This window comes from Microtus pennsylvanicus, chromosome X (assembly GCF_037038515.1).
Source record: "Microtus pennsylvanicus isolate mMicPen1 chromosome X, mMicPen1.hap1, whole genome shotgun sequence".
NCBI classification, from domain to species: domain Eukaryota; kingdom Metazoa; phylum Chordata; class Mammalia; order Rodentia; family Cricetidae; genus Microtus; species Microtus pennsylvanicus.
The window spans coordinates 106679638-106696632 of record NC_134601.1 but is presented as its reverse complement, the minus strand read 5'-3'; the positions used below and the strand labels follow the sequence as shown (position 1 = coordinate 106696632).

The window sequence follows — 16995 nt, the reverse complement described above, 5'->3', positions numbered from 1 at the left end:
TTATGTTCTTTATCATGATCCTATGGCACTTCAGTCAGAATTCCTCTTGTAAGTAAAATTTTATGAGAAGGAAGGGGGTTTTATCATATCAATCAGCCTGGCATTCTCAGCTTTTCATCGTGAATGACAATGATAATTTGGAACTAATTCATAAGCACTTTATCATATTTTAAAGCCTGGCCCCCATATCTTTATTATAGACTTTTTTATCAATAATGAAATATTAGCTTTAACATTTGATGTTACTAATATAACTAAAAGAGCTTATATTCATAGTGAATGTTGCACCTTACAAAGTATTTATACATATATAGTGTCAGCTGATCCACAGAAGCAAAATGTGAGCATGACAGGGTAGGCTTTAAATATTTCAGTATTGTAGGAAACATTGAGACCAAGAGACAAAATAAAATTGAAAATGAGTAACAGTCATAAATAAATCCTGGATTGACAAGTTTAATTTCTGATGCCATGATAAAACATTCTGACTAAAAATCACCTTAGGGGAGGAACATGTTCATTTTAGCTTCATATTACAGTCCATCATTTATAGAAGTCATGAGTTCAACCATGATCTTGAAGCAGCAGCCATAAAAGAATGCTACTTTCTGGCTTGCTTGTGGGCTCATGCTTAACTAGCACACAAAACAAACTGTCCAGGGAATGGTGTCATCCATAGTGGGCCGGGTCACAGGCCAGTCTTATCTGATATTCTTTTCTTACTTCTTTAGACAACCACATGCAAATGCTATAGGTACATATACTTAAGAACATAAAGTGCACATAAAATTAAAGTAATAACTCTTTAAAACCGAGTTTATCACCAGAAATGGTGGCATATACCTTTAATTCCAGCATCTAGAAGGCAGAAACAGGGGGTTCTCTGAGTTCAAGGTCAGCCTGGTCCACAAAGAGAGTTCCAGGAAAGCCAGCACTACACAAAGTAACCCTGTCTTGAAAACCCAAAATAAATAAATAAAAAAATCAAGCTTATGTATATACTGAGTTAAAGTTAGTCATCTAATGTCTATGTACTCAGCTTGAGATACTCTTCTATTGGACATACTTCACAGCACTTATCACTTTATAATGCAGTATTTCAACTTGTGCACACACTGGAAGATTGCTTTTTATTTGTTGTCATGAAAAAATGAATAAGCTTGCTTTGTTCCTCATAGTACCAAATATTGTCTAGTATCTTATATTTTCATCATCTCTTAGTCACTCTTCTCTTCCTCTTCACCTCAATGTTTTATTGAAGCTTTTAAACTTTTGCTTAAAAACCAAGCATTTTTAACTCAGTATAATTAGTGTTGGTGACACAGTGTGGTGATTATAGCTGCCTTCCAATTTAATATAATTAAGTACTTAAGTAATTTACACATAAATATTTTAAATATTTGCCACAATGAAAAATGTATAATAGTGGTGAACTAGTTTTATGTTACAGTTATTCATAGCATTGAACAGCTCAGAGAACAGAAGCTCTGGTTTTAGTAAATTTTAGTTACTAACTAAAGTTAGTTAGGAGTTAAGAGACTCACATAGCTAATACTGGACTTAATAAGGCAAAAACCTTGTGCCTGATGGGCTAGTAAGCCATGTTTGTCCACCCAGCCCTAATAAATCAATTAAAGAAATAAGTAATGCTATATAACAGAAAACAGATTTATTCATTTTTTCTACATTGGGAAGAAAGACAGCTAAGTACAGTGGCCAACATTCAATCCTCTGGTTCATCTTTCAAGATCCTGATAGGAGGCTTACGTTTAAATAGAGAGCCATAGATATTCACAACTTAACAAAACCAGACAAGAAGGAGTCCAGTCAACCAATGCTTAGGCTCTCCTCTCCAGCAAAGTGGTTTGAAAAGTTGTGAGAATTGTTTGAAATCTCTTTCCAGGTGACAAACAATCCTCTGACTAACAACATGCTTGCTTGAGTCTGTTCCTGTTGCCTTCATGGGTTTCCTGGGAGAAATTCCAATTCAATGGGATGTCTTGTTTCAGTTGTCTTGTAATCAAAAGAAGAGACATGAATATACTTATAGGATATTTTCATGCCTGTCAGTAGAGTTACATGGCTGCTTTAGGTTCTTTGAATTAGAACTCCAAAGATATAATGGAAGCATTATACAGGACCACATATAATCCATTTTAAATGCCCCAAAATTGCATTGTAAGTGATAAAATTGGTATTCATCAAATGGTTGTTAAAAATAGTTTAAAGATAATAGAAAATGTATTTTTGAAAATATTATGCTTCTCAACACAGAACAAATGAGGCATGAAGTAGAAAAGAAGCCATCAGGAAAAAGTCAGGAACAACTGGAAATTAGCATAGAGGTGAGGTGTATAGTTAATGTCACTGACAGTTCCAGTATCTCACAGATGAGTGCAATAGTAATTAGGAAAAGATGTGGTAACACTGATTGACCTAAGTACTACACTTGATTAATCCTGTATCCAGGAAGAGAAATGTTAAGGAGTAAAATGAAAGCAACTACAAGCAAAGTGATGCTGAGAAGTTACCACAATTAAACTTTCTGATAGCCTAAAGTAACTAGTGCAGTATGTTTAAGTATAGAATACAGAAGTTACAACAGGTAACTTCAAGATAAAGACATCAAGGAAAGATTTGGACCAGTCTAGCTAAAGTCTTTTGTGTCTCGTGGCAAAGCAACATCCACATGTGTTAAGAAGAAAAAAAAGTCTGTTGAAACTTTATACTAGCTATGTATTATATAATTCTCTGCACTTTCCTAGGACTAACTTCACTAGCTGTAGTTATGCAAAGACTCTACACAGAGAGCTACATGGACTCAATATGTATACTCTATAGAAAACATTTAATAATTTAACTGAGCCAGGATAGAAAGACATGGAAATTATAGGGGCAGGAGATAGGAGAGGAACCCTCACCCAGATATCTGGCTGAAGCCTCTCTCCAATAGCTAAGCAAAAATTATAACATAATTAACAATGGCATAAGACCTTTCTCCCTTCCTAGGAATAAATTTGAAATGGTCTAATAATATCACCAGAAACGTCATTCACAGGGAAGAAACCTGCACTAAACACTTTGCACAATACAAATAGCTTATTATGACATAATATATATTTCTCTCCATGGCATCCCTGAATCCACCTTATCTAATTTACCAAAAGATATAGAAAGGAAAAAATAAATTGTCTAGAACATTTTTTGTTCATATCTAGGATTTAGTTTTTTTCATGCATATGTGTTTTGCCTACATGTATGTATGTGTACCACATGCATTCAGTGTCCATGGAAATTAGAAGGAGTCAGAAACTTTATAACTGGGGTCACAGATGGTTGTGAGCTACTGTACAGGTACTGAGACTGAACCCAAATCTTCTGTAAAAGCCACAAGTGATCTTAATCTCTGAGCCGTTTGCCCAGACCAAAAGATTTATTTATTTGTATTGTAGGCATTTTGTGTATACCTGCTTGACCGTATATGCACCATGTGGGTGCAGATGCTCATGATGGCTAGAAAGGAATGTAAGATTCTCCTGGAACTAAAGTTACAGATAATTGTGAGCTGCCTGACGTGGGTACTGGGAACTAAATCCAGGTTCTCTGCTAGGGCAGCAGCTGCTCATAACTATTCAGGAAGTTCACCCACCCCTCCCTTATATTTTGAAATGTAACTTGAAAACTGTCAAAATTGTATATACAGCTAATGCTAAGGCAATCAGATCTGACTGTGACTTGAGGGGCATATATACACACATGGATATTTCTTAAATTCTGCAGCTCTTCCCCAAATCTCAGTATGCCTTATCTTGTTCTTTATTTCTTTCTTTCCCTCAGTCTAAGTGCTCCAAGACTAAACTATTTTAAATGAAATCTCCACCTCTGCATCAAACTCAAAAGGTTTAAAGTTCTTTGCCAGCATTCCGACTCTTTGTTTTCCTTCTTTCCAGTGCCCCACAGACTAAGAGAACTTCTCAGGCTGCTAGGTTGAAAGTTTGGAGCTGTGTTCACTGCTGACAGGAGATATAATGAAAACATATGAGCCCAATAGCATTCAATATTCAAGGGATAAATGGTATATTCTAGGAATTTCATGCCAGATGGATAGAAAGCTGATGCTAGAAAAGACAATTTCTTGATAAATTTAGCTTCAGCTTGATTTCTCCATTAACTCCAGTTTATAGGGGGTAGCACAAAGATATTCCAGTCTAGAAGCCAAGGCAAAAGCACCGTTCTCTTGCAATGTCTATCTCTGAATCTAGACTTCTACTGGAACTGGCCAGTCATGTTCTGACATATCCCCATCTAAATGGTTTAAAGTCATAGCAAGGCCAAGTTTCTTGCCCAGGTAATTGTCAAATTCTTAAGCTATTCTTTCAAAAAAAAGAGAAAGGCCACTTTATTTAATATCCACATGAAAAATACATTTTATATAAATCAAATATCATTATAATCAAAGAAAAATTTAACTATTGAGAAGTGTTACAGGCAGTGCAGATGTCATTAATGCAATGTATGAAGAGAGAGAGAGAGAGAGAGAGAGAGAGAGAGAGAGAGAGAGAGAGAGAGAGAGACATAGATATTAATACGTGGAATTACCTGTTAGGATTATGTTTCCCTGGCATTCACTATGTTTGGTAAAACTATGCATATTTATTTGGACAACAAGCCTTGAAATATGAATGAAACGTGCCTTTTCTGTTCTAGAGTTTAGTAGTAATAAATAATTTTATTAACCCTTCCTTGCAGTCTGGCATAATTACAGAAGTTAATTTCATAACTCTTGGTGCCTGAGTGTTCATAAGGAGATCTTTTAGTTCACCACGTCATACATCATGAGATAAACCTTACTATAGTCTACAGGTGATTAAAATCATTTTACGTAAAAGGAAGACAGCTAGATATATATCTATCTCAATATATAGATATCTAGATAATTAGATAAATAGACAAATAGATCTGTAGATAGATAGATTCATAGATAGATAAAAATAGAGAGATAGATAGGTAGGTAGGTAGATATAGATGGATAAAATGAAGGACGGATGGATGGTTGGAAGGATGGAGAATGGACAGATAGAATTGAAATTACAATTATCTCTAATCTTTGCTACCTGTTTTTTGGTTACTATTATTGACAGGAATTTAACTTTTAAATGACAAAGAAAGAACACAAATGTCATATATCTCCAACTTGTCATCAGCAATAACTCTGTGGGTAATAGAAAAATGGCAGAGCAATTTGTCAATCAGTTTATAAAACAATTTTATTAGCTTATATGCTCGTGGCTTGTCATTAATTACATAAAGACAAACATGAACAAAATGGAAAACAATACTGCAATAAGACTAGATTGTTACAAATGGTAGAATTAGCCTCAGCATTTTAGTTGGGGTTCTTTACTACTATGCACTAAGATTTCTCTTCAGCATTGAGAGTCACCTTGAACTTTTCTGCAGGAACAGCACTATGACATGGAAACATTCAGTTTCATCATTGCTAAAGCTCATTCCTGCTTTCTGAAGAGCATCGTGTTACACCCACATAAAGAGACTTCAAAGATTAAATAGTCATTGTATTATGCCATAGCCATGTTGTTATGACTTTATAACTGCCTTATATCTGCCACAACCTCAATTTGTCTAAACTAAATCTTTTCCCCCATCAGCATCTTCCAAGTTGGTAATTATTTTTATTGTCTCTCTACTTGTTCAGTTCACCATTATTCTAATCAATCAGGAAGTTTTGTTAATTAAAATCTTTAGATATCTCTTGAATTTATCTTTTTATCCTTACTGTTGACCTTGCACTTCAGATCACAGCCAGGCCTTACTAAGTTATTTGCAGAATCCTTTATTAAAAGCCCAGGCTTGTTTCCATTCTCCATACAATTCTGAAACACGAAGGAAGCTGAAACACTCATTCTTTGAAGTTTACTTAGTTAAATAAATTTCATAATCTATCACTTTCATCACTTTTTTGTCTAACTATATTTTTTCTCCTCTTGTCCCCTGCAACCCTCTCTTCCATACATATCTGTAATTCTAACTATATTTCAGTATACTGCATAAGCATATTATCAGTGAGAAAAATTCTTTAATATACTTAGGTTGCCTTATGAGGTGCTTACATTATAGGTCTTCAATTCTTTCTATTTCAAAACTGAATTTTCAAGAGGGACTAAAGGGAACATTTATTTTAGTATTTGCCTCTGTGTCACCAACAAATTCACAGTAGGCCCTTTGAAAAGGATCCCCTGATACTTGAAATAATCTTAACTTTCATAAATATCAATTCCAGCATTAAATATTAAATTTTTAGCAATATAGTGATATTTATTTGAATTTTAAGGATGATTTATGTTGTTAGATCGGTACAGAATCCATTTTTAGTATTTTCAGAATTTAAATGGTAAATTTTAGGTGCAGAATATTTTTAGCTTATTTTTTATTTTTGTTTAAATAGCAAAAGAAGAGCAGAGTATCAACTAATATTTGCTTAATTGCTAGCTAAAATAATAGGTATTATTTCATCACATCACAATTAGAACTGAAGGTGACTAAAGTTTAGGCCATTCAGGTGGTCTTCCAAAAGATACACTGAAAATACAAAATCCAAGATAAAAGCTTGTTGAAGGAGCGGCAGGGCTGCATTCTGGCCGCCCTGGCTCCCGCATGGCTAGCTTTATCTAAAATAATTACATGGAAACTGTATTCTTTTACACACTGCTTGGCCCATTATATTTAGCCTCTTCTCAGATAACTCTTGCACCTGGACTAGCCCATTTCTAATAATGTGTGTAGCACCCCAAGGTGTACTTACTGGCAAGATTCTAGCCTACGTCCATCCTGGGTCGTAGCTTCTTCGCGTCTGCCTGGGAGAGGGGAGCATGGCGTCTGAGCTCACTTCTTCTTCCTCCCAGTATTCTGTTCTGTTTACTCCACCCACATATGTTTTAACCTATGAGGCCAAGCAGTTTCTTTATTAATTAACCAATGATCTACCTCCATCATATATACATGCAAGAAACACTATATGGACTCAAAAGGCTGTATTTGTATATACACAAATAATATATATAGTATATGTGTATACATTATTTATAGTTATATATATATATTTCAATGTGTTCTATAAATATATAATATATCCATACAAACAATTGTATATGTGTGTTTGTGTGTGAAATACTATATTATTTGAAATATATAATGTCAGGAGGAGTTCTGGTGAAGGTGAGCAGCAGAACAGAAGGTTGGATGGACCAGTGTTTTGCGACAAGGTCAGTAATCCGATGCAACATGAACAGAGGATAGTTGAAGATGCAAATAAAGAGGTGAAACCTGGAAAGATAGAAATGAGTAAGGTATTATAGACCATTCAGGGTGCTGCAATTAATGCACTGTAGGAGAACAAAAATGGGGTAGCTAAAATAGCAAATTTTCTTAACTATTTTCCAGGAAAAAAGGCCTAATAATGAATGCCACTTGCTGTTTTACAATGAATTGTAGTAATTCTTAATAAATGAAATTTGGGGTGAGAGAATTTCAAATATTTTCATTTATAGTATTAGGTATGAAAAGAGAAACATAGAATTTGACTTGATTTTTTAATTCTTATGGATTGTCATTAGTATTTCTCAACCCGAGGCAGCTTTGCCAACCATACTTGGGGATATTTGACAGCATTGGTTTTTACAACAAGGGAATGTGGCCTTAGTAGTTATTTAGAAAGTATTATATATCTACTGTATTTCAGTGTGCTTGGTAATAATCCAACCAACTGATCCATCAAGCAAAGCTTGTGCTTACATGTGTTTTACCAGAATGATATTTATTCCAACCACACCTCTTACTCCTACTCTCTTTCCTCCACCTATCCCCCTCATCCACTCCTCCCAAAGGGTAAGGTCTCCCGTCAACAAAGACTAGCACATTAATTTGAAGCAGGACCAAGCCCTTCCCCGCTGCCTCAAGGCTGAGCATGGTATCCCACCATAGGGAATGTGCTCCAAAAAGCTAGCTCATGCACCAGAGATAGATCCTGGTCCCACTGCCATGGGCTCCTCAGATAGACCAAGCTAGAATGATGGTTGGAATATAAAATAAAATTTAAAAGAAAAAATTTTGATAAATACAAGTAAAGTTATTTTTTTATTGATAAAAGGAGAGTAAAAAAAAAAAAACAAATTTCTACCTCCTCCCAGCCACCCATTTCCCTCCCCCTCCTCCCACTCTTCTCCCCCTCCTCCCACTCTTCTCCCCCTCCCTCTCCAGTCCAAAGAGCAGTCAGGGTTCCCTGCCCTGTGGTAAGTCCTAGGTCCTCCCCCCTCCGTCCATATCTAGGAAAGTGAACATCCAAACTGGCTAGGCTCCCACCAAGCCAGCACATTAAGTAGGAACAAAACCCCGTGCCATTGTCCTTGGCGTCTCATCAGCCCTCATTGTTCGCCATGTTCAGAGAGTCCAGTTTTATCCCATGCTTTTTCGGTAACAGTCCAGCTGGCCTTGCTGAGCTCCCAGTAGATCAGCTCCACTGTCTCAGTGGGTGGGTGCACCCTTCGTGGTCCCGACTTCTTTGCTCATGTTCTCCCTCCTTCTGCTCCTCATTGGGACCTTGGGAGCTCAGTCCAGTGCTCCAGTGTGGGTCTCTGTCTCTATCTCCATCCATCACCAGATGAAGGTTCTATGATGATATGCAAGATATTTGTCAGTATTGCTATAGGATAGGGTCATTTCAGGTTCCCTATCCTCAGCTGCCCAAGGAACTAACTGGGGACATTGCCCTGGGCAACTGGGAGCCCCTCTAGGGTCAAGTCTCCTGCCCACCCTAAAGTGGGTCCCTTAACTAAGAATTGTGGTTCCATGCTCCCCTATCCAACCTTCCTTTATCCCGATCCTCCTGTTTCCCCAAATCCCCCCTCCTTCCCTTCTACCTTTTCTCTCCCCATCTCCCCTTACCCCCATCCCACCCCACCCCCAAGATCCCAATTTTCTCCCCGGCAATTTTGTCTTAGCCAAGAGGATAACTATATGTTTTTCCTTGGGTTCACCTTCTTACTTAGCTTCTTTAGGTTCACCTATTGCAGACTCCGTGACCCCTATTTATGGCTAGAAACCAATTATGAGTGAGTACATCCCATGTTCATCTTTTTGGGTCTGGGATACCTCACTCAGGATAGTGTTCTCTATTTCCATCCATTTGCATGCAAAATTCGAGAAGTCATTGTTTTTTACCGCAGCGTAGTACTCTAGTGTGTATATATTCCATACTTTCTTCATCCATTCTTCCATAGAAGGGCATCTAGGTTGTTTCCAGGTTCTGGCTATTACAAATAATACTGATATGAACATGGTTGAACAAATGCTTTTGTCATATGATAGGGCATCTCTTGGGTATATTCCCAAGAGTGGTATTGCTGGGTCCAGGGGTAGGTTGATCCCGAATTTCCTGAGAAACCGAAACACTGACTTCCACAGTGGTTGCACAAGATTGCATTCCCACCAGCAATGGATGAGGGTACCCCTTCCTCCACAGCCTCTCCAGCAAAGGCTATCCTTGGTGTTTTTGACTTTAGCCATTCTGACAGGTGTAAGATGATATCTCAAAGTTGTTTTGATTTGCATTTCCCTGATTGCTAAGGAAATTGAGCACGACCTTAAGTGTCTTTTGGCCATTTGAACTTCTTCTGTTGAGAATTCTCTGTTCAGTTCAGTGCCCCATTTTTTAATTGGGTTAATTAGCATTTTCAAGTCTAGTTTCTTGAGTTCTCTATATATTTTGGAGATCAGACCTTTGTCTGTTGCGGGGTTGGTGAAGATCTTCTCCCAGTCAGTAGGTTGCCTTTGTGTCTTAGTGAGAGTGTCCTTTGCTTTACAGAAGCTTCTCAGTTTTAGTAGGTCCCATTTATTCAATGTTGCCCTTAATGTCTGTGCTTCTGGGGTTATACCTAAGAAGCGATCGCCTGTGCCCATCTGTTGTAGGGTATTGCCCACTTTCTCTTCTATCAGGTTCAGTGTTTTCGGGCTGATATTGAGGTCTTTAATCCATTTGGACTTGAGTTTTGTGCATGGTGATAGATATGGGTCTATTTTCATTCTTCTACAGGTTGACATCCAGTTATGCCAGCACCATTTGTTGAAGATGCTTTCTTTCTTCCATTGTATACTTTTAGCTCCTTTATCGAAAATCAGGTGTTCATAGGTTTGTGGGATAAAATCCGGGTCTTCTATACGATTCCATTGGTCGACTTCTCTGTTTTTATGCCAGTACCACCCTGTTTTCATTACTGTAGCTCTGTAATAGAGTTTGAAGTCAGGGATGGTAATGCCTCCAGAAGATCCTTTATTGTATAGGATTGTTTTGGCTATCCTGGGTTTTTTGTTTTTCCATATAAAGTTGATTATTGTCCTCTCCAGATCTTTGAAGAATTTTGATGGGACCTTGATGGGGATTTCATTGAATCTATAAATTGCCTTTGGTAGAATTTGTTAAAATTTACTTCATAGGATCTCTCAATATAACATCTATGAGGTGTCTAAAGTATATATAAACTAAACAGACATTACAATGAAGAAGTGATAGGGTATTTTATCTTTCTTTAACACAATATCTAATTGGCATTTGGTAAATGTCTTAATTGGATTTTAGATATTTGGAGGTAATGGTGTAAAGAAAGGTGGGATATATTTCTGAATTATTTTTGTTGTAGAAATAAAAATTAAATTTCCGGACTGGTGCCATGACTGAGCTGGTTGAAGCACTTGCTGCCAAACTAGATGACTTGAGTTCCATTGCTCGAATCCACATGGTGGAAGAAAATGACCAACCCCCACAAATTTTCTTCTGACCTCCATATATACACAGTGGCACATGTACTTTTTCCACTTACCACACACAGAGAAAAATATAAAAATGTACTAAAACTTTTAAATGCATTCTTTACTGTCATATCATATCCAGCTTTAGAATTATGATACAGTAGCATTGTTAAACACACACACACACACACACATGCAAACGCACATATACATATTTAGTAATGAGCCAGATTTTCAAATGAAGTAATGCATTTAGATTGGCATGAATTAACTGATAGTCTGTTTTCCAAAAACAGAATTAGTGAAATGTGAATGGTCACAATCATGAGTGCTATGAAGAAAAGACACATTGAAGGAAAAGATGGGTAGTCCTTATATTTTCAAAGAAATGGATAGAGTAAGCCTCTGAAAACAACTGAATAAATTTGTGAAGAAAATGAGTGTTTGATATAAGTCCTTATTTAGAAACAGTAAATTACTGTTTAAAATGGGTACAAAGGAACAACAGGTGTACAAAGAGGTACAAAGGTCCTGAGATGCAAGTATATCTGATGTATTTTAGGCACAGCTAGAAGCTCCTTTGACTGCAACAGGATAAATGAGAGAGACACTATTAGTTAAAGAATTTAAATATATTAAGGGGAAAAAGAAATGACTGGGCTGTAAAGACGCTAATTAGAGCTATGGTTTTTACTATTAGTAATCTCTAAAAACATTAATTTTGTCTACAAAGTAGCATTTCATGTTGGGAAGACAAAAGAGAAAAATTGAAAGTATAAAAGGCTTGATATCTACAAATCTTGATACCATTATTTTTTTTGTAAGAATTTGCACCGAATGCTTGATGAGCTTTTGAATTTAGAAGATTTTCCCCCTCTACTTTAGCAGTAGTATCCTCTTTAGGCCATGACTGTATGATGATTAATTTTTTAAAACATAAGAAGAATTATAAATCTACTAGATTGCCTAGAGCATAGTGGTTGCTGACATATTCTTTAGTCTCTTAAAAAACACATGGACTAAAACAGCAAAATAATAGTCTTGGGCAGGTATAATTAATAAAGCAGAGAGAAATATTATTTCCTTAAAAAAGAAGGAAACTAAAGGAAAGTGTTGCAGCAATAGCAATAACAACTGAGTTCTAGAGGCTCTTGTAATTGTAAAGCAACTCTTGTTAACCTATCAAAAATTAAGGGACCTCTATTGGCCTAAAAGAAATTCCATAAGATAAAACTGTGAGAATACATGAGTTTATACTCTATACTTTACATAGCATGGTGCCTAAAGACATATTCAGAGAATTCATGGTATTATAATTATCATGAAGACTTAATAAACACAGCAGAAACAAAAATTTAATGAATAACATAAGTGTTATTTTCATATTCCAAATTATTTCCTATTAAAATGAAGTATTTTAACTATACATGTAGCATTTCTTATAATAGTCATTTCTTGTTACATTTCCAAAATTCGTAATTTTTGTTCTAAATATTTATTTTTCTACAACCATTTGAATTTTTGTCATAAATGATTATCACTTACACTCAACATCTTTTGTACTGAAGCTGTACTTTCCTGATGAGTATTCTAGAGCATAGTCTGTTGAATGTTGTGTTTCAAGAGAAGCATATGGAAATGTATCAGTGCCCTACTTAATTGTCGCCAGTGCCATGGAAAAGGAAGTGATTACTACAAATAAGACCTTTCAAGTTCAAATAGGCTTAATGTAGTCAATTGGCAGTTCTTCTTTTGAAATAAGAGGGTTAATATTTGGGAGAAATATTTCTTGAAAAAGAAAATTGCTGAAGTTGCTGTCACATCAAAATTCAACTTAGACACTATTAAAATTATATTTAACAGAGTTGCTATATCCAAGCTTCTGTTTTATTGTTGTCTATACACAGATGTGGATCTAAAGGAGGAAATGTGTGACTTTCATCTTGTCTTGATTATTTTATGTTGATTACAAATTATATAGATGGGAAGAATGTGAAGTAGAGTGTAATGAAAGCCAAGAGAAGAAGGCAATAGCAGTTCTATTCCACAGTTAACCAATTGTGGAGTTAGAAAGGCATGTACAAATTAGAACTCTTCTATTTATTAAATATGTGAACTCTGACAATTCATTTGAATTTTTGTCTGTTTCCTGACCCTAAAGGGATTCTTATATCAATATATTTATATCACTAGTTTATTATGAAATTAGGCAAAAACGTAAAGTCTTTGTCATGTTGTTTTAAATGTAGTAAACATTCTACCATAATACTCTATCTATTTTGTTAATACTTTTTTCATACAAATACTCACTGAAATGCTAACAGCTGTGAGATTATTCTTGTCTTCATCATCATGACTGTATATGGGCTAGATAAATAGTTTAGTTTTATAGTCAATCCCTAGTATGCCCACATTCAGAAATCGTCATAGCATGTTTAATGCCCAATAGATATACAAAATTTAAAAAAGAAAAGAAAATGAAATAATTTATAAGCGTCAATTTTCAATTTTGGCAAATTTTTAGTCACTTCACCTTTGACCCAATTTTTCTCGATAACAATATGCATCATGACAAAGGAAAGCATTTGAGCACATCTTTCTTCCACTGTACTGAAAGGTAAAACTTTAGAGTGAACATGATTCAGCTATAGGGCTGATATATTCCTTTTCAGAATAAGATCGTTTCTTAATATGTAGCAATGTGGTAGACTCAGAGCATAACTCGTGGAGAAACTCAATCATATATTTATGATTCTGGGGAAGACATTTTGTCTGTAGATAATGTATTCTTGGTTCTTATTAGCTCCAGCCTTGCATTTATATGTAGTATGAAGTGTAGACTTGGTCAAAACATTGCTAATTTAATTCTCTTTTGCTTCAGTGCCTGAGCCCCAAATTTCTGATGAGTGAAAATACTTCTGAGAAACAAAATTCGAAAGAGTATTTTCTAGACTTCCATTTTTAAGGTAGGTGAAGCAGATCCCTTTAACAGTATTTGTTACATAAGCACATTCCTTTTAGGAAGAATCTTCGGTGAATCACAGGATTCTTTACAGAGCTAAGGCAGGCTCAGAGACGCAAGCACAAAGGAGGGAGGTTTGTCGGGGCTAGTTCAATAGTTGATAATTGACAAGTATCAGGGCCTTCCTCCCTGATAATTCTAATGACCATAAACCCTCTCTTAGCCCCTGTCATTCTTTTAATCCTCATTAATCTGCTCTCTTATGATTTTTCAGAATTGCGACCTCGGTGACGTTTCTGGCCAACCTTGGCGAGAGAACTCAAAACTGAAGTCTGCGCAACAGCGTGGCCTAGAGAATTGTGATTCAACATGGATGGTGGATTTCATAGTGTAAAAGTCTATATCATGAAAGAAGATGAGCAATGGGAGCTTATATGCTCGGGTCAAATTTCCACCAAATACATCGGACGGCTTGAGAGTGTATGCTTACTTGTTCATTCAGAATTAGATGGCTCTCGGCTAATAGAGAGCAAAATTAATCCTGATGTGACCTATAAGAAATACCAAACGAATTTAATTATTTGGACTGACGCTAATAACAAAACTATGGCACTATGTTTCTCAGAGCCGGATGGCTGTCAAGATATCTGGAATGATATCTGCCAGGCTCTAGGTAAAGACCCAAGCAACTCGATCCCTCAAGAGCTTACAGAGGAGAATGACAATTTTCAAGAACTGTCCCAGATTGAGAATCTGTTTCAGATGCCGAATTGTGAACTAGGTAAACTTGACAACATTGCAGATTTATTTAATATTGTAGAAGAATCGCCCTGCCTCAAGGAACGGCTGGCTCTGCTCTTGGAAAGTGAAGATTACATCAAAAAGTTGCTCGAGATGTTCCACACTTGCGAGGAACAGCAGAACATGGAAAGTTTACAGGTTTTACATGTCATTATTAAAGGAATCTTATTTCTCAACAATTCACGTTTATTTAATATTATATTTTCTGAGGAATATGTCATGGATGTAATAGGATGCCTTGAGTACGACCCTAGTTTGGATCAGCCATATCAGCACAGGAAATTCTTGACCGAAAGTGCAAAATTCAAAGAAGTTATGCCAATAACACACTCTAAACTTAAGCAAAAAATACACCAGACTTACAGAATGCAATATATTCATGACATTCTATTACCTGTATCAACCAAATTTCAAGAGGATTGGCTTTCTGATCTTACAAGTTTTATTTTTTCCAATAAAATTGAAATAATTAGCATGCTGCATGAAGATGAAATGTTTTTGTATGAAGCTTTTCGTGAGTTAAAAGATACCACTGTCAGTGATGAAAGACGGAGTGAATTGTTATTTTTCTTTAAGGAGTTCTTTGAATTTGCTAAGATATTAAGTTTTCATAAGAAGGATGTGTTACTGAAAACAGTGATAAAGCTAGGAATTATGAGTGCTCTGAAAGTTTCAGTATGTATACAAGACAACCAAATAAAAGTAGCTGCTCTAGATATATTTACTTATCTAGTAGAATTTAATCCACGAATAGTCCGAGTGTATGCAGTGGAAGAAGCTGAGGACAGTGAAAATGAGGATGACCTTCTCCTCAATATAATGATCAAACAAATCATCTGTGATCCTGATCCCGAATCTTCTCATGTTTTAAGTTTGACAGCAGTTCTCCGTGCTCTTCTTGACCCGCAAAACATGTTTGTAACAGCTAATAGATATGAAAGAAGAGAATTTCTGAATTACTTCTATGGGCATTGCATAGATAAGTTGGCAGCACCAATTTTGTCTATCACAGGACAAAATGATAGTGGTGATAACATAATCAACATCTATTCTGATAATGACCAAAATCCACAATTGCTTGGAGTAGTTTTGGAATTGCTCAGGTTTTGTTTACAAAACCACACAACCTATATCAAAAATTATATTTTGAGCAACAACTTGCTCAGCAGAATCTTGGTGCTGATGTGTTCAAAGCACACTTTTCTTGTTTTGTGTGCTCTGAGATTTATGAGACAGATGATTGGCTTTAAAGATGAAATTTATAATCTTTACATAATGAGGAAAAATCTTTTTGAACCTGTTATAAATGCTTTTCTTCGTAATGGAAAACGATACAATATGTTAAACTCAGCTATTATTGAACTATTTGAATTTATTAGAGTGGAAAACATCAAGTCTCTTATTGCATACATTGTGAAAAATTTTTTTACGGCTTTTGATTCAGTTGAGTATGTCCAGACATTTAAAGGTTTGAAAATTAAATTTGAAGAACAGAAGGAAAGAGAAAGTCATGTAAGAAGAAACTTACATGATATAATATATGAGAAATTATACTTCAGACATATGAAAGCTATGGAGGTAAAAGTCAAGGAGGAAATGTGTCCCAGAGTAAATACTGAAGCTGTTCTGCCATTGAAAGTGGACTTTCTACGTTCTTATGACACGTTTATGCAAACAAAAGAGACAAGTGAAGATGAAGTAGAACGGTCAGAAGAAAATTCATTTGAATTTGACTGTTCATCTCAGTCTGAGGCTTCTGCTAGAAGAATGAGTAGGCCACTACACTGTTGCATGAGGATTCCATTAGTGGACTACTCCGATGATGAAGATGACGATGACAGTGATGATAATCAGGATGATGAAGAGGAAGAAGAAGAACCTCCCCCCAAAAGACCTAATCTTGGTTCATAAAATAAGATGAGGCCCTCAACGTTTGATTCAAATAAAATTTGATAAATATCACAAACTGAAAATTCTAATTTAAAAAAAAATCTTTCTCTTATGGACTTTTAGATATGGTATAAAGAATAGTAAATATGTTGAATAAACAGCCTCGATTTTATATAAAGAAAATCTTCCATAATATAGATGCATAATATAAAATAACCAACCCCTAAGTGATAACATCTTATCAAGAACATCTTATTTTAGCAGTATGGTTTGTGAGGAGTAAACAGTTTGATGAAGTAATACAAGTTTCACTCAGGTCTTTATATTGCAAACAACTTCAAAAGTTTTATTACAAAACTTACTTTTTAAAAGGATCTAGTAATGGCGTTCTGTCTATAAATTGAAGTTTTTTGAAGAGATCTTTTTATGTATGGAAGAAAAAGTCAATATTAAAGTAAAAGTAAAGTGAGACTTCCCAATATTTCTATGAAGATTTAGCAGAACTTCATCATTATGAATAC

General features: G+C 35.6%; 1 protein-coding gene across 1 annotated transcript; it reads left to right on the top strand.

The window, feature by feature from the left end:
* The first annotated feature begins 14152 nt into the window (after window positions 1-14152).
* Window positions 14153-16495, top strand: LOC142840196 (protein PPP4R3C1-like). The gene has a single exon (XM_075956779.1). The coding sequence runs from the start codon at window positions 14153-14155 to the stop codon at window positions 16493-16495; it is 2343 nt and encodes a 780-aa protein (XP_075812894.1).
* The last annotated feature ends 500 nt before the right edge of the window (window positions 16496-16995 follow it).

What these genes read in the sequence shown, in the direction of transcription:
- LOC142840196 (XM_075956779.1), top strand. Translation starts at nt 14,153, where the DNA reads ATGGATGGTGGATTTCATAGTGTAAAAGTCTATATCATGAAAGAAGAT.